Source organism: Macaca mulatta, chromosome 4 (genome assembly GCF_049350105.2).
Source record: "Macaca mulatta isolate MMU2019108-1 chromosome 4, T2T-MMU8v2.0, whole genome shotgun sequence".
Lineage (NCBI taxonomy): Eukaryota > Metazoa > Chordata > Mammalia > Primates > Cercopithecidae > Macaca > Macaca mulatta.
The window spans coordinates 49,579,333-49,598,386 of record NC_133409.1 but is presented as its reverse complement, the minus strand read 5'-3'; the positions used below and the strand labels follow the sequence as shown (position 1 = coordinate 49,598,386).

The following is a 19,054-nucleotide window of genomic DNA, read 5'->3' as shown; positions in this document are numbered from 1 at the left end:
TCTGCTCATAGATACTCTCTACTTAAAAGCATCATGGATGATGCCATTCCCTGATATGACAAACAGCTCTTTTTTTTGGTCATTTTTCAAATGTTTATCTTGAAATAATTTTAGACTTATAAAAGAAGTGGTAAAGAAATAAAAGAAAAGAGTACACAGAGTTCTCATATTCCCTTCGTCCAACTTCCCCAAATATTACCATCTTACATAACCAGAGTACAATGATGAAAACCAGAGAATTCACATAGAAGCAAAACTGTGAACTAATCTATAGGTCTTTTTCAAATTTCTGCAATTGCCCCCTTTTTCTGGCCTACGATTCAGTCCAAGATCACATACAAGCAACACTTCAAAAATTCAAGATGCATCCTTTTCAATAAATCATGCCTATATAATGAATATTTCTGACCCCTTCTAAAGTTCTACTTCCCTTCAATGTTAATGAGGCGGTGTCATCATTAACTTTTGAGTCTTCCCAGAAATGTTCTTTTCTTCCATAGATCTTGCCTTCATTTCTTATCAGTCAGTTTCATCAACCTTATCCTGTAAACACACGTCAAATAGTTTCACAACCTCTTTTCCAAAACCCTAGGGCCAGGGGTGCTGCTGAACCAGAACTCTTCCCATTTGAGAAAAGTTATATAGCACAAGTCATATATTACAGTGAAAACAAAAAACAGCAAGATCCAGGGCAATTTCCCCTAATCAAACACATGAATAGCCCTGCAGCAAATACATATGTTTTATGAAGGATGCCTGACATACGTAAGGACTTTAAAAGTGTCCCAGTTGTTCAAGTCAGGCTTCAACACCGAATGAGTTCAGGTCAAACTCAAGTTTTCCTGCCAAATGAACTACAAATAAAACGCCTTCTGGTTTTCAGAGGTCTTCTTCAATAGCGTAGCTGCAGATGAAGGATGATGAATCTTTACCTATGAAATCCACAGCTTCATCCATCTCCCACCCACCCTCACCACATCTTCTACCTGGTCTCCTGGCAGAGCCACCTGCAATGCTCCATGGGCCTCTAGGGGCTCTTCCCTCTGAATCACTCTCCCACAGAGCCTAGAGTGATCTTTCTAATAACCTGTACCTGCCCAACTTCAAAATCCTTAAAGGTTTCCCATGCGAGGATGGAGTCTCATCTGCTTCATGCAGTTCACACAGCTCCCTACAATCAAAACTAAATCCCATGACTATACTGATCAACTACACGGTGCCCAAGAAGAATGCAAAAATGAAAAAGGCATCAACTGTCCTCAAGAGTCTTACAGTCTAATTAACTCCCCTTAATATCTTCATCAGACTCATATTGTTTAGAATACAACTTAACCAATAATGGAAGAGTATGTCAGGTTTTTTTTTAAACTCATTTGTGTCTAGCTAGGAAATTCCACCCTAGTTCTTGATCATAGTAATGATTATAAACAAAACTCTTCGTGTTGACACAAAAAGAATTTTCACATGATTTTAACAGCACATCTAAAGATACTCATTATGCTACTATTGATACGATTCAAAAAATTATAAAAAGCAAAAGCCAATAAAAACTGTTTTAAAAACAAGCAAACCCAAAAAAGTAATGTCAAGGATGGTATTTAATGGGCTGAGTGATTTCTCCAAATCATGCTTTGTTTTTCCAAAGCATGAAGATATAAATGAAATCTGAAATCATGCCTTTGTTTCCATGTGAGTATACAAATGGAATTGAATGACAATATAATCAACAAAATTAAGTCAGAGAGAGTTAAATCTAAGCCGCCATCATCAAAGAGCTTAGAAAATATTCCAGGCTGGGCTCAGTGGCTCATACCTATAATCTCAGCACTTTAGGAAGCTGAGGCTGGCGAATCACCTGAGGTCAGGAGTTTGAGACCAGCCTGGCCAACATAGTAAGACTCCATCTCTACTAAAAATACAAAAATTAGCCAGGTGTGGAGGTGTGCGCCTGTAATCCCAGCTATTTGGGAGGGTGAGGCATGGGAATCGCTTGAACCAAGGAGGCAGAGGTTGCAGTGAGCCGAGATCGCACCACTGCAGTATAGCCTGGGAGACAGAGCAAGACTCCATCTCAAAATAATAATAATAATAATAAAGTATTCCAAACCACACGGAGTCAGATGTCAGATGCAGACCTTAAATAGCACACCAATAAAAGCAGGAAAATCACATTTAGGTATTAGTTTCATCTTCTAATGTGCAAACAGACAAAGACGCCTACTTGGAATGATGAATTTAAAAGAAAACTCCTAGAAGTTGTATTTCAGGATTAAATTATAACCTTTCTCAAGAAAGCTGCCTGCAAGTAGTGAGATTAAAAGGGAGACAATAATCGCACCGAAGCCCTTAATGAGGAGGTAAAGAGAGGTAGTAATAGGGACACGCAGCTTCTTCCTCCACCAGGAGATAGAAGGAGTGGGCTGAGACGGGGGAACTCAGGGTTTCATCCCAGGGTGGCCCTCCTCTCACGTGTGTGTGTGTGTGTGTGTGTGTGGTGTGTGTGTGTGTCTCTGTGTGTGTGTGTCTCTGTGTGTGTCTGTGTGTATGTCTCTGTATGTGTGTCTCTGTGTGTGTCTGTGTGTGTGTTGTGTGTGGCAGGGTTTCTCACTGGCAGTGTTGCTTCTAAACGAAGTGGCAGCTGTCTGGAACTCAGTGAGTGAGGCCTCCAGTGGCCAACAGCGATCTTCAGGAAAACAGAAAAACACTACATGGAAGCCAAGTGATGCCACCAACTTGGTAGAAAGTGGATTCAATCTGCCAGGGCCACAGGCGCAACCCTACATGACTGGCTGCTTAAAGCAGTCATCCCTGGGATGGCCCTTCTAGCTTAGAACTTCTCACTCTAGTGGCAGGAAGGAAGGCCAAGAGTTCTTCAGGGAGACAAGAATTGTCATTTAAGGCAACAGTGAACGAAATTAATAAAACAACCCAACTACTTTAAAAAGAAAGGAATTTTAAAATGCTACTTGAAAAAAAAAGAAAGAGGGAGTAATTTTTCTGGACTCTCTTCATAATCTGTTTTTATAAATCAGGTGGCAACCTGCTGGACTGTGGAACAAAGGTCAGCAAGTGAGTTTTCTGGAAGCACACTTGCTGTCACAGTGAGGAAAAGTTTTCTAGTTTCTGGTGAGCTTTAGAACTTTCAAGCTTCATGGGGAGGAGTGAAGAAGAGACACCTAGAGATTACTCTTTGGTGTTGGCAGGAGAAAAAAAAAAAACACACACACACAGTGGGAAAAGTGACCAAGTGTCCTACAGGGCCACCAGCCTATGAACCCCAATGTGGTCTTCATAATATTTTGTTCCTTGGTCACCTACAGTCACAATCTCTACCTCAGAAAACTTGTGCTACTGCCTGTCTTCCGTCTGGCTCTCTGCAGGTGAGTGTGCCGATGTCCCCAAGCCCTGAAGGTTGTTTACTGTCGTTTGGCTTGCCCATGATGATGTCGGAGTCTGGACTGAAGTTCCCACCATATCAGGATCACCCTCCATGAGGCAACACTTTCCCTGCCTACAACCTTTCTTCCACCGAGCGCCACCTGCCCCAGTCCAGCAGACACACCTGTATGCATCTCAGCCCTGATCACAGGATCTGTGTGCTTCCTCTTGCAAATGCCCACATGCAAATCTGAGGATGTTGGCCACTCAGAAGATGTGTGAGTCACTGTAGATCCTGCCGCAGCCGGTACTACACAAAGATAGTCCTGTCTAACCATGGGCACACCCACCCACTCTCATGTGTCCTATCTCTACTTGGGAATGAGACATAATCATCTACTTGTGACAACGTAGAGCCGAAAGTGAAGAGACAATGAAGAATCTAGGTGTTCGTTAGACAGAACTGATGCTGAGGAACTGACCAGAGGTATTTCAAATCAGTTCCAGGGTTTCCAAGACAGTTCCAGGATGATATTAAGAGGGAGTCAGGTGAGAACTAGAGAACTCAAATGACAGTTATCACTTGAGAGTTTATTTATGAGCTATGACATTCAGCAGTGGGTTCACAGGGCCAGAGTTCCTGGAAAGAGCATTTGGGAGAGCCAGGCCCCTGATAGGTCTAAGAAGCGCCTACTGTGTTCCATGTAGTACAGCAGTAAAAGAGCCGGTTCCCAGGCCAGGCAAGACAAGTGCTATAGATGGAGAGTTGAGGCATCTGCCATATCATTGCCTCAGGGATCAGGTTCAACTATGGAGGCAGGCCAGAGCATGCCAAAAGGGGGAAAGGAGAAGGCAGAGGCTGAGGAAACAGGTGAAAGTGAGCACTGCAGAGGCAAGACAGGCACAAACAACCTATTATTAAAATACTCTACAGAGTTGCAAAGGAGCAGGTGGCAGATGGGAGGAGGGAACACAGAAACAATGTCAGAAGGTACAAAGGAGAAAGGGTGATCCAGAAATAAGACAAGAACAAAGCTGGTCTCTCTTATTCCAGGGCAGTCTTCAGTGGTGAACAAGCCGTTCCTGAACTTGCAAGTCGGGACCACTTATGTGCCATTTCACATTAAACTTTTTCCATGAAATTTTTCTCCACCAGAGAATGTCCAGTAGTAAATCTGTCTATCTATAAAAGTCTTAATAAATTAAACATGACAAAGTTGGTTTAAAATTAGGAATATCAGGCTACCGTAACTTCCTGGAGGTTGTCAATGCACTACAGTACTGGAACTATGGATGTTCCTACTTGATCATCAGGATATAATTTGGTCTGTATTAACTTTTAGAAATCTCTGAACTTCAAAGTGCATTCAATTTATTTTCACTGATGCCTGCAAAATTCTTACAAGTTAAGCTGTGTCAATATTTCAACTCTCACTTGAAAAATAAGGTTACTGAGGTTTCAGGACACAAAGTAAAACATCAAATTCGTGCTGTGAGTGGATTTAACCTCAGGGCCAGGTCCCAGCTCTTGAGCCGTTCTTTCAGCCATAGCACGCATCTGGCAAAGCAACTCCCTGGCTTTCGAGAGCATCGCCTGAACCAACATGAAGCCTAGAGGTGTCAGAGTTGTTTCTATGAAAGTAAATGATACTATGCAATACCTCCTGTCTTCCTCAGTCATAGCCAAACAGCAGATGAAGCCAAGAGGAAATACATGTTCCTCAACAGCAGTAAGGTTCCAGGTATCGGGGAACCTTACTGAAAGCCTGTTCCACTTCACCCCTCCCCCAGAACCCCAAACTCAGGTATAAACCCATGTCTCAAACTCTTGAGGCTGCCGGATTATGAGTCTTTCGGCGACAGATGACAGAGTGACGCAACACTACGACTCCTGGGGGCGCTAAAATCATAGCCTTGAAGGAACAGGAAGGTGGTGACTCTTCACAGGAGCTACTAATCTGCCGCCCCCCCAACCCCCCACCCCCACCCCAACACACACACACAGACCGGAAAGAGGGAGCAGGAAAAGGAAATGAAAGCAAGTGACTCTAGGGCCTGGATTTCATATGCAAGAATAGCCAGCAACAGGTGCAGCGTTCCAGTGAAATTAAGACACTCAAAACACCATTTGCCTCCACAGCATAAAGAGCCCAGGCACAGAAACCCAACATTAGGTAATGATGTCAGAAGTGCAAATCATCATCATTCTCTAGCCAGTAGCAATTTCGTAGGAAAAAAAAGTTGGGGGGGGGGAGGACATTTCTCTGTTGATACATAATTTCTTTTAATTTAGGAGTGCTCTCTTAAAACAGTTTGAAAATAATTTTAGCACTGATCATCAATATACTTTTTTAATGCCTAGTGACTATCACAGTGCCTAGCACATAGTAGGTAGGTAGATGAATATTTACTGAACAAATGAATAAAATGAGAGGTAAACAAAAAATTTCTTCACAAATAAAGATAACCAAAATCTACACTTGTAGTATATAAGTGTATCTTTTTCTCCATTTCTCCAAGAAGAGAACAAAAGGTTGGAATCAGTAGCCAAGGACACTGGCTTCATCATGTTGCTGATGAACACATCAGGAGGTGCAAACCATCCATCCCTGGCTGAAACTGAGAAGCCTGATCTGCTACCCCTTGAGGGATTTATGCAGGGAATCCTCAACTGCAGAAGATCCAATGGGAAAAAAAAATCACGATCCTTTAAGCAATCCACCTTTAGACTTTCCTTTCTTTCAATGTGCCATTTCACATAACATTTTTTTACCTGCCATTATAAGAGAATTTACAAGATAAATCTTCCTCAAAGTGATAGAAATCATCAACTCATAATATGTTATGGAAAATGTCTTAAGCTGTGTGTGACATGCTATATGAAAAATCTGAATGTGGGATAAGATGTTGTAGAAAGGAAGCCATTTTATAGGCTCTCAAAACTGGCAGAAGCAGGAGAGAACAAAGAGCAATAAAAATGAGCCCATCGATGGGAGAAGGTCTGTTACAGGAATACTGTATTGAATTAAAAGGTTAATACCAGGCTGAACTCAGTGGCTCACACCTGTAATCCCAGCACTTTGGGAGGCCGAGGTGGGTGGATCACCTGAGGTCAGGAGTTCGAGACCAGCCTGGCCAACATGACAAACCCCATCTCTACTAAACATACAAATACGAAAATTAGCCAGGTGTGATGGCGGGAGCCTGTAACCCCAGCTACTTGGGAGACTAGGGCAGGAGACTCGCTGGAACCCAGAAGTGGAGGTTGCAGTGAGCCAAGATCACACCACTGCACTCCAGTCTGAGTGACAGAATGAGACTCCATCTCAAATAAATAAATAAATAAATAAATAAAAGTTTAATATCAGCGTCAGAACATTACTGATTACATAAGTTGAAAGGTTTCAGTAAGTTAAAAATAACGATATTAATTATAAGAATAAAGTATTCAGAGCACAGATAAGAATAAATCACCAAAATTATCAAGATTTTAGAGAATTGCGAATACACATAAAAAGCAGTGTCATAAATAACTTAACAAAATTACTATTAAAAACGGTTTGACTTAATGATACTCTTTGTTCAATTATTTTAATCTATGAATTTTTCTTGTGTTTGTAACTTAAGTATTCTGAGTAGGAGTCATCTCTTCCCTATATATTCAATTTAAAGAGTCCTTATATTTTTTTCAAGTTAACTTCCAAAGATCCAAAATACTCCCACTTTGTTTTACTTTGAGGTAATACCCAAAGGTCTTGACTACGGTTCTTAATGAAGATCCTAAGTGGCTAGTTAAGAATTACTCCAAATTTCAAAGGATAAACAGGAATAGGAAGTGCATTACAAGTGCTTTTGTTCTTTTAAGTGACTCCGCCTTTTCATTCATTCATTCACTCATTCATTAATTCATTCATTCACAAGGATCTATCACCCCTACAGAACAGACACTGTACAAGGCACTATGGACACAATCATGAACAAGACAACCTTGGTCCTTGCCCATATGGAGAGCACAGTCTTGGGGACCTATCAACACTAAAGTAAATGAACAAGTGAACAAAAGCAATGAACAATGGTGACAAGTGTGGATCATGGGAACAATAGTACAAAGTCTACTTCAGGTGAGTGTCAGGACAGGCTTCTCTGAGCAGGTGCAATTTCATCCAATGCCCAATCCCAGAAGGAGGAGAAGGAGATAGCCAAGAGCTGGGGACCGGTATTCCAGGTAGAGGAAAGACCCTGTAAACAGAGGTTGTTCCCAGAGCTGAAAGCTGACCAGTGCGGCTGGATGGAGCAATGATGGACAGTGAGCAAGGAGGTGCATTACACATTTGAAAATGGCATCTCACCATATGACTCACTGAATATTTGCCTTTCCAAACACTTTCTCCTCGGTCTAGAATTTCTCCCTTCCACATTCCTCTCTGCCAACTTGCAAGTCACTTCTCTGGGAAACATTCCTTGACCCTCCGAGGAAGAGTAAAAACTCCAGGAGTTTATCCTTCCTAACCTGTGGTCCCACAGCACATAGTATGTATCATGAGCACACGTCTTACCACGCTGCTGACTCGCTGTGTTTGAAAGCCTGCAAGCAGCGATCTTGCTTGTCTGCCTCCCAGCAGCCTATCACGTAACTTGGCACCAGCTGAGAGAAATAAATGACAGTGAACGAACCAAGAGATAAATGGACAAATTAAATGGATGCAGGGGCACTAAATAACTACTCAATTGTTGGAGATTTGGAATAGTGTCAAGGTTACAGCTCCTTAACTCATTTACAGTTTAATTTCTACCCCATACGATTTTCATATCACACACACTTTTGGGCAAATCTTTTTCCATCACAGAGAAGTGATGGAATAACTTTCACAGTGTATCATTAGACACTGGACCCAATCCATTCATATTCAACAAACACGCATTAAGTGCCAGGTTCTGTGCTAGGCTCTGAGGCTGACAGTGGTCCTATCCTAGATGATTTATGAGGCCAGTAAGCAGAATAAATCATATTCAGAAAATGTTTTTAATGACTGACCGTGTTAGATTCTTTACATGTAACTATCTTATTTCATAACATTATTAAGAAAAAAACGTTTTTTAAAAACTTCCTAGGTCACCCAGAGAACAAAATAATTTAGAATCTGTTAACTCAGTAATTTTCACACTAATTCTTGTCAGAGAGTCATGCCCAGGCTTCCTTTCAATGAACAGGTGGACAAAATTTAAGTAACCACATTCTCAATGAGTCTTCTTTACCTGCCTGTGACTGTCTGCCGTCTCCGTTCGTGGATTCAGATCTCACTTCCATTTCTCGTCGGCTCAGCATGTCCTCCAAATGTAGCTAAGACTCCCAAACCAACAGTGCATGATTTCTGAAGTCACAAAGGGATGTGTACCCCTCGGCTGGAGAATGTGCTTTGATGGAGTCAAATTGAAAAACAGGGTCAAACAGTATGGGAACTGTGGATAGATGTGTTCTCCTTCCCCAACTGCCCGGACCAGAATGGCCACATTCCTGCCTCTGTGAAGAGCCCAATCCTGGTCTGCTCTGTCTGAGCCTCTGCCAGGTGTGAAGCCTGTCGCCTTAAAATCTGAAGACGTGTGACAACACTTATCTGCCTAGGAACAGCAAGGTATGCATTTCTACAAACACCACTGCTGAAATTGCTCGGTATACAGAGAAGCCAAGCCCTTCCTCTCTTCTCCTCAGGTTTTTCTTAGATTCAAGCCAAATAGAAATCTGAGTGAGGAAAAATGTTAAGAAATTTAGCATTAGAAAAATTTCTTTTTTATGTTTCTAACTCTTGCAAGAGTTTGTTCTCATCAATTTTATAACCTATTTTTCAACCTACATACTCCAAACTAATTCCTAATGCTTTTAGGGATCCATCCATTAATGCACTAAATAATACATGCCCTCAAACTAAGAGGTAAACCATGCCCCTTCAATCAGGATAAGAAATACTACTGAGTGAAACGCAAACTGCATCTTTCTGCCAATCTCAATGCACAGCCTTCTGCTCACTTCATTCCCAATCACTGTCCTCACTCAGGCGTTCTCTGGGCCAAGTTCTGCCAACTTACAGCCTGCACACAGCTCTGCCTTCAGCCAGCGCCCTCCACCACCTTGAACTATGGATTTGAATAGCTTCCTCAAGAAGGCCTTCCCTGACCACTCAGACTACCACTCATTCCAGGTCCCTGTGAAGTTCCCAAGTGATTTGCCATCACAGCATTGCAGAATGTCTACCCCCGAAGCAGTTAAATAACTATCTGTATGCTCTGCAGTTTGATGTCTGGTTCTTGTACTAGTCTATACACTCAAGAGGCCAGATGCCATAATAGAGCTCATCGATTTTGTCAACCACACCCAGGGCAGTGCCTGGCATATGGGGCACTCACCCAAGACTACTTTCCATTTAAAATTGTTTTCTCTTTTAAAACACTCTGTGGCACACTGCTGCCATTGCTGAGGTCTAAGGAAACAAATACTCTTTTTAAGCCATCATCTTTATCAGGAGTTATTACTAGGCAGGGGGTCCATGAACTTGGGACAGGAAAAGCAATTAGATATTTTCACTGACCTCTAACAGAAATTTGCATTTCCTTCCATTGTGATGGCAGATCACAAAACACATTATTAGTGGTAGCTTTGACAGCGTCACCAACAAAAATCACAACCATTTTCATATCACTTTATAACTCTAGCAGGTACCTTGAAAATACCATTTGGCTCATTGTTATTTCAGAAGGGTACAGAGCTTAGATATGCTAGAAGTTCTTACTGAACACGCTAATCAAACAGTAAATATTACTCTCTCACAGACTTTTTCAGTATTTTGGTAACTGTATGCATGGAATGCCACGTACTCTATTTTATGCATTTAAAAATATTTGTCAGGACGGGCGCGGTGCCTCACACCTGTAATCCCAGCACTTTGGGAGGCCAAGGCAGGCGGATCACAAGGTCAAGAGATCAAGACCATCCTGGCCAACATGGTGAAATCTTGTCTTTCCTAAAAATACAAAAATTAGCTGGGCATGCTGACACACACCTGTAGTCCCAGCTACTCGAGAGGCTGAGGCAAGAGAATCACTTGAACCCGGGGGTGTAAGTTGCAGTGAGCCAAGATCAGCCCCCTACACTCCAGCCTGGTGACAGAGTGAGACTCCATCTCAGAAAAAAAAAAAAAAAAAAAAGGCTGGGTGCGGTGGCTCACGCCTGTAATCCTAGCACTTTTGGAGCTGAGGCGGACGGATTACCTGAGGTCAGGACTTCAAGACCATCCGGGCCAACATGGTGTAACTCCGTCTCTACTAAAAATACAAAAAAATAGCCGGGTACAGTGGCTCGCACCTGTAATCCCAGCTACTCGGGAGACTGAAGCAGGAAAATTGCTTGAACCTGGGAGGTGGAGGTTGCAAGGAGCCGAGATAGCGCCACTGTACTCCAGGCTGGGCAACAGAGCGAAACTTTGTCTCAAAAAAAAATTTGTCTGGCTTCACTAAACTGCCAAAGGAGTCTATGGGGGCGATGAAGGGGGGATGAAGATAAAGAATAAAAACCCTAATCTATTAATAGATCACTATCTTGAGACATAAACATCTGATGCACCAAGAAATAATTATATTTTGTTCTGAATGGATGTATTTTTACTCATTGTAAAAGGAAATAATATTTCCTTAAAAAGACAGTGCAAAATAAAATTAAGATACTATTTTTAAAACAAAAAGATATTTATTTCCTTGGTTTTAATACAAAACAACTATAAAAGAAGAAATTCCCAAGAGACATTAACAAGTTTAAGGGTTACTTAACAGTTCAACTATGAGACACCCCTGGCACTCCTAAGAATATTCTTGATTTGATGAAACTTGTGGTAACACCTGGAAGCTTTTCCTTTGTTCCATCACCTCTCTAAAAATTTATTATTCCTTTGTTAAGATGCTAGATAAGCCCAGTTCTAACCAACCCTTTGAATACTCATGTCTGGGTACTCCCATGTGTATGCACTACGCATATCTTAATAATCATATTTGGGTACTCCCATGTGTATGGGAGTACTCCACATGTCTGGGTACTCCCATGTGTATGCACTACGCATATCTTAATAAACATATTTGTTTTTCTTTTGTTTAAAAAAAAAAAAAAAAAGGAAAGAAACTTCTCCCCCTTTTTTCCAGAAAGACTCATCCTTGAACCATTAAGGCCCTGAGCTTGCAAAGGGAGGCTAGCAGACAGGTGGAGTTGCGGAATGTATTACACTCTGATTTCCACCACAGTGTTGTTCTAGTTCTCGCCTAGCAGTTGGGGATTCCGCCCCATCTAACTTCTGTTGTTTTTTTGTTTTGTTTTGTGTTTTGAGACAGACTTTTGCCCTTGTTGCCCAGGCTGGAGTGTAATGGTGTGATCTTGGCTCACTGCAACCTCTGCCTCCCAGGTTCAAGTGATTTTCTTGCCTCAGACTCCCGAGTCACTGGAATTACAGGCACCTGCCACCACGCCCAGCTAAATTTTGTTATTTTTAGTAGAGACAGGGTTTTGCTTGCTGGTCTCGAACTCCTGACCTCAGGAGATCCACCCGCTCGGCCTCCCAAAGTGCTGGGATTACAGGCATGAGCCACCACATGCAGCGCGGCCCCATCTTACTTCTGTAACAACTCTGTGAATATACACACATAACCACCCGAAAGAGTTATAATTAACACCTTACTATGAACTGCTTTCATCAGCCAACCATTAAAATCCAGGGAAAAAAGAGCTTTGATGAGAGGGGAAAGGCCGAACCTGAAGGGAGTTAGGCCAGTGGGCAACACCCGGAGGCTGCCTCAGCAGAAAACGGGCTCAGAGAAGACACCAAAACCAAGCTCTACAGAACCTCAAGGGCAGCCAGAGGGCCCTGGTTGCATTATGCGGGCTTCTCTGGAAGAATAAATACCACAGCATTTCTTTTACACAAATTAAGACAGGTTCTGACCAGTTCAGTTCAGCAGCTCCAGTTACATTCAGGAGCTTTCTCACTCTCTCCCGCCAAAAGGAAAATGCGTAACAGGAAAAGAAAGGATCCTGGCACCCCTCCTCCTCCTCCTCCTCCCACTTCCCCTCTCCTTCACCCCCTCCCTGTTTTCTGTCTCTAAAACTTAGACTCCAAGCCCAAGGTAGACCTGATCTGTCTGCTTTCATCCACAGGCGTCACATCTCTTACAGAATACTCACAAAATCCCCTCGACTTCACACAGCAAACAGAAGCCTAAAATCCCTCCCGAAACATCCCTTCTCAGGTACAAATCCACCAGACGAGCATCAACAATGGCATGAGATTTGAAGGAAAGTCAGAACTCTCCTTCAGGTCCAGGTGGCCTAGAAAAGCAGAAAGAATGCCAAGTTCGGACCCCTAGTCATCTCATAGGAACAGTTTCATCTTGAGAAAATCATTTTCTCCCTCCTTGAGTGGGATTCCTCAGGCATAGGGGAAAAAAACTGGACTGGTTGGCACCTTAAAGCATCTTCCAGATCTAAGATTCTGTGAGGGTCTGTGTTACAACAGCCATGCAAGGTTACGAGTGAAGGGGAAGAGCAGAAGGAAGCCACTTACTATTAAAAGTGGTGTATCGGCCAGAAAATGTTGGAAAGAGACCATTTCAGCTTGAAAGTCGGCTCGCTCTTAGTTCTCATTCAGGATTCCAAGTTCCTTGCATTTGTATTTCACTACTAGCGAGTTAAATATACCACGAGTATAAAATGTCTCACAGAAAACACTCCCACCATCACCAGCAATATGGAAAATACGTGGCCGTCACATCGGAGGAGAAACTTGCCTCGAAATAATTTGGATATTTACAACCACACACACAATGTGATGATTTAGATGATTTCTAAAGCCATGAAGCTTCTCAGGCCTGGCAGAAAGTATAAAAAATATTAGGATCACTGTGCCTGACAACAGCAAGAATTTGGTGCTGACAAAAGAGAGCTACTAAAAAAAAAACTAAGGGACCATGTTATTCACAGAGGTTTATGAAACTGCCAAAATAAGTAACAGTGCAGCGTTTTCTGTACTATCAATAAAATGTTTTAATAAAATGACTTGTACAGTCAATCTCATTATATATTTCTCAATTTTTATCCAAGTAATAAATGCACATAAGTTTGTTTTCAATAAAATAAGATGATAACACAATGCAGCAGGCTTGGGGAATCCCCTTTCCTCTGTTATCTGTTTCTTCTGACAACGGTTTATGCATTTCTAAATACTATGCTTCTAAAGCTCCTTCCTGATTGCAAGTCAGACATTATTTATATTTTTTACTTACCACTTTTATATCCACTCTTCCAATCTCTACTTGAGATCTTGTTTCTGACATCACACTTTTAATCTACAATATCTCTTTCTTATTCTCTGATTTTTTTTTTAATCACATTCTGTTCTTGTTTCAAAGACAATTATTTTCCTACTTCTCTGAGGATACACGCCAAATTCCTGTTTCCCCTAAGTGGCTCCTTCCTTTTGTTTGTGTTAATGTAGGTTCTGTTGGTGGAGGCTTTCAAACATCTGCTGACTCCTAGCAGCCCTTCCCATTTCAAAATGAGGCTCAACAGTGCATAGGCTTGGGTGTCATCTACCAACTGGCAGGCTCAAAGTAAGGTAATCAATTTACGTGCTGTAACTATACTGCACTCCCAGTAAAAGCACTCTTTAATTGGGGGCTCATCGGCGATGGGAGGCTGTCTTAGTCCATTCGATGCTACTATAACAGAATGCCACAGACTGGGTAATTTATAATGAACAGAAATTTATTTGGTTCAAGGATCTGGAGGCTGGGAAGTCCAAAAGCATGGCACTGGCATCTACTGAGGGCTTTCTTGCTATATCATCCCATGGAGAAAGGTGAAAGGGCAGAATGTACTGACAGCAAGTAAGCAGGAGAGAGTCAAACTCACTTTTATAACAATGACATTCTCAAGATAACTAACCCACTCCTGCAATAACAACATTAATCCATTCAAGAACGAGAGCAGAGCTCTTATGACCTAATCACCTCTTTTAGGCCCCACCTCCAAACACTGTTGCACTGGGGATTAACTTTCCAACACATGAGCTTTGGGGGACACTTCAAGCCATGGCAGACAGGAACTAGGGGAGCTCCTGGTGTCAGTTAATCTTCCTGATGTCTATTCAGAGCCTTACCATGCTCTCTGGGCTAAGGGTCCCAAGTCAGAGTTCAGTTTTTCCAGAAAAATACACAAATCTCTGTTCTCCTGTGCAGGTGAGGAAGAAGGGGAAAGCTCTGAGAGTCAAAGTGCGCCGTTTACAGATTCTCAACCAAACTCTCAGTTTTCAGTTTCAAACTTCTCCCACTTTCCCCTGACCCAACCTCAAACAGTACTGGCAACTTTCAATCAGAGGGCTTGCAAAATCTGTGAGATGCATGAGAAAGCCACTCCACCATCATCTTTCTTCCCCAGCAATGACTATTTCATTTCCACTTCCCTTTGACCACAGGAGTTTATTCCTTTTTGTTCTTTTATTGTAATTATAGGAGCAACATGACAGCAAGCAATGATAAACACAAATTGCTCTACCACTTTTAACTGTAAGTTCTGCTCTCTTTAATTTATACACAGGAAGACTCCTAAAATGGTCCCATTTCCATGAGACTGGCACTGAGTTTCAAATGGCAGCAGTGTGCAAGCAAGATATGGGTCTCATAGTCTTGAATTCCAAAAGATAGTCTTGCTAAATATTTTATGGTCAAACCCAGACTTTGTGCAGTAATATTAATAACATCAGCTGTAACTGTCAGTTAATTATTCTCTTTATGATTAAGTCCAATTTGAAATATGCAATGATTTCCCAGAGAGAGAAATTTTATAGTCATAGCATAAAATTACTTTTCCTTTCCTTTATTTTCAAATGTGAAATTTTACTTTAGACTTGGTAAATCAATAGAGCCAAATTGCAGCTGCTATTTTGGGACCTCGATGCAGACTTACTTTTACTTTATGTGCTGAAAATCCTAAATTGCATTAATGTTTTATTAAAAATTTAAATAAATTTTATCGCTAAAAATGTGTGCTAAATACAGAAACTCAAAGTTCACCTATGTGTATTAAAGCAAATCTATAACTGTATCAAGATATTAACAATGAAAGAAAAATACACCCAACGTAAAGGTTTCTAGAACCCAAATGCTCAGCTTTCTCCGACCCAAAAAAGTCTGCCTCTAAGTTCTGAAAACAGATAGCAATTCTCATCCTGGCTGAAAGGAACACAAATGTTGTTGATAGTAATATGGTGAAATACAGAAATAATTTCTCAAGACCACCTTGTAGACCAGAAAGAACTTAACATCTGATACCAATGTTCCCCACAAAACCCAGTAAAATTGTCTTTGGCTACCTAAGGATGGGGAAAACTTCCCAAGCTAATAAGTAAGATTTTCCAACGAATTCATAAAATTGCAAGCTTTCGCCCAAAGTACTTGGTTTAAAAGGGCACATACAGCCAGTTTGATTAATCCCCTGGCAATCAAGGAAGCTTGTAAAAAATATTTTGCCCACATTGTGATATATGTTTAATATATGACCAAAAAAAAAAAAAAACAAGCAATGGAGAGAGAAATTTTAATAAAGTGTTCTTTCTTTTATTTTCATTAAACCTTAATGTTTCTGAGAAAGCTTAAGAAAAAGATAAAAGTAATTGCTACTAAATGACTGCAAACTTTTAAGCAAAATAAATATTAATGATGTGCTTCATGGATTCTGATACAAGAATATTTAAAATTCCCTAACATTCAAAACAGATTATCACAAAAAGTGATCTCCTTGCTCTTTTCCAGCCCATCATTAATTGGAGGGAGGGCGGGCTCTTCTGGCTCTCATTCAAATGATAATAATTTGTCTATTAGTCTTGATAAGGGGATGGAGGTGAATGATGTTGGAATACTCATAAATAATCTTTATAGTAGTTAATCCACCATTTACCTAGTGGTCATGATGATTTAATAGCTTACTGAAGGACATATAGTCAATCCAATCCCCAAATCTAAGAATTGCCAAGGTTATGCTTCATCAATGCAAACATCTTTGTTACTTAAACGTAAGCATTAGACCTTGAATTGCTAGGAAGCCAAAATAGTGCCACTCTCCACATTTAAACTGGATTTGCCTCTAAAAGGATCAGAATCACACACTCCATACACATTTCCCTGTGTGTATCCTGCTCGCTAATCCTTTATACACAGAAGAGTCCCCATGTACAAAGCACTGCTCAAGACAGTGACTTACAATGGCCCATGAAATCCACTTTTCTTCTCCTACATTTTGCCCACCAGGATGTTAATTTCATTTAATGAGTCCCTGTGTGGAGCATATTTCTGAGTTAAAGTGTCTTGAATTTCCAAATCCTACTAGAGAATGATAAAAGCTCTTGGTGATGAGTCACAAGGGTAGTTTGGTGGTCAAAATAAATTCCTGCTCCACAAAGTCCCCTGCAGGGCAGCTGGGAAGGGCCACTCACAGATTTAGGGGGATTAGCTGAGCTATAAGTTCACAGATGAGTGTAGTAAATCCATCGGACACACTCAACGAATGCTCACTAGGTGCTCACTAGCACAGGACACACTGCAGAGAGCCACCAAGATCACTTGCTACATAAACACCCAACTAAAATATTTATTTAACAAATGAAAACAGTCAGCTCCCAAACAAACATCCATCCAAGGTAAACAAAAGAAACCAGTTTCCATGTGAAAAAACTGTATCATTTCATAAATTTGTTTTTAATAAAATAACTTTCGGCATATTGTGGTAATTATTTAATTATCATTTGCTTGGAGTTACAGACTCAGCACTGAGAAGTACTCCAGGGTAGTGATTAAGAGTATAGGCAGCCGGGTGCTCATGCCTGTAATCCCAGCACTGTGGGAGGCTGAGGCAGGTGGATCACTTGAAGTCAGGAATTCGAGACCAGGCTGACCAACATGGGGAAACCCCCATCTCTACTAAAAATGCAAAAATTAGCCAGGCGTGATGGTAGGCACCTATAATCTCAGCTACTCGGGAGGCCGAGGCAGGAGAATCACTTCAACCCCTGAGGTGGAGGTTGCAGTAAGCGGAGATCACGCCACTACACTCCAGCCTGGGCAACAGAGCAAAACTCCATCTCAAAAAAAAAAAACAAAACAAAACAAAAAAAAAGGCTGGGCGCAGTGGCTCATGCCTGTAATCATAGCACTTTGGGAGGCCGAGGTGGGCAGATGACAAGGGCAAGAGTTCAAGACCAGCCTGATCAACACGGTGAAACCGTCGTCTCTACTAAAAACACAAAAATTAGCCAGGCATGGTGGTGCACACCTGTAATCTCAGCTACTCAGGAGGCTGAGGCAGGAGAATCGCTTGAACCCGGGAGGGAGAGGTTTCAGTGAACCGAGATCATGCCACTGCACTCCAGCATGGTTGACAGAGCGAGACTCCGTCTCAAAAAAAAAAAAAAGGTATGGCACAGCCACTTGGGTTTAAATTCCACCTCTGTTCCTCATTACCTGTGTTGGGCAAGCTACTTACCCACTCTCTGACTTGGCTTCCTGGCTGTAAAAAGGCAATAATAGAAGTGCCTCTTTTATAAGGTTATTGTGAGGATCAAATGAATTCATGTGTGTGTACATGCACATGTCTGTGTGTATATAGACAAACACATATACCCAGATATGGGTGTATATGGGTGTGGGGGGGTGCGTGTGTGTAAATAATAGTAAAACTGTTAAATAGTGGCTGGCATAGAAAACATGAAAAACCATTAAGCTACTCTTCTTATTACTACAATACTTCTTATACATCAAATTATTTCATACAGTGTTTCAGGTTAAAATTAAGCAACCACTAAACGTGTGAAACTGTGTTTAATACGATGAGCTAGAGATGCTTGAAAATTATCAGCTGATTCCAAACAGCTGTGCCCTCACAGCCACTGCTGCACAGCGAGCTTGTCTGAGTGCCTGCCACAAGCACCTCTCCCCACTCCATCCCCATTGGCAGCGAAAGACAATAAGTGAATCTGGTGAATAAGGTGCAAATAGAATCTCAACAGTTAACAGATTTCAAAAAGCAGACTCGGGTAAATAAAAGTTCCCAGTATTAAATGAGGCACATGGTAGTTCATTATCAGCCTGAATGCGAAAGCTCAGACCATGCCTGAAAGGAAGGGGTGGAAAATCGAGTGAGTGGTGCACTAGTTTTTTTTGATCAATGGTTCTACCTCTGTAATTCTACCTATGGAAACTGTCCTTTGCCCCAGAATACCCTTCTCTCCTTTGATTTCTCACTGCTCTGTTGTTCCCTTGCTTCCTGCACAGAGAAATCTAACCAGAATGTCAAATTGTGTGTATACGTCTGAGCATCAGACACATTCCAACCAATTTATAATTTATTATTTCATAATCATTCTTTGTATATGTATTACTATTTATAACATTCACAAAGGCAAAATTCCAGTGGCCAGAAACGTGGGTCAGAGTCCATTCATTCAGACCTTGCAACCTGGATTGGGAGACATCCCGTCTCACTATCAGCAGCCTGGAGACAGTCAGAGGCAACGATACAAAGAGGGAAAGAGGGACAGGAATGAAGCCAGGACGTAATAGTAATGGTAATAATAACAACAACAAAAGCAACAGC

General features: G+C 41.5%; 1 protein-coding gene across 4 annotated transcripts in view; it reads right to left on the bottom strand.

The window, feature by feature from the left end:
* UTRN (utrophin) overlaps positions 1–19,054 on the bottom strand; it is a 576,786-nt gene that overhangs the window by 523,836 nt on the left and 33,896 nt on the right. For 2 of the 4 annotated variants that reach the window (XM_015137214.3, XM_077999493.1), the window contains exon 1: positions 8,635–10,571. The exons of the other annotated variants lie outside the window; for them this stretch is intronic. In XM_015137214.3, the coding sequence (XP_014992700.3) occupies positions 8,635–8,704 (70 nt within the window). In that variant the 5' untranslated portion in view covers positions 8,705–10,571. Of the gene's footprint in view, positions 1–8,634; positions 10,572–19,054 lie in introns of those variants that run through there. 4 annotated transcript variants of the gene reach the window in all.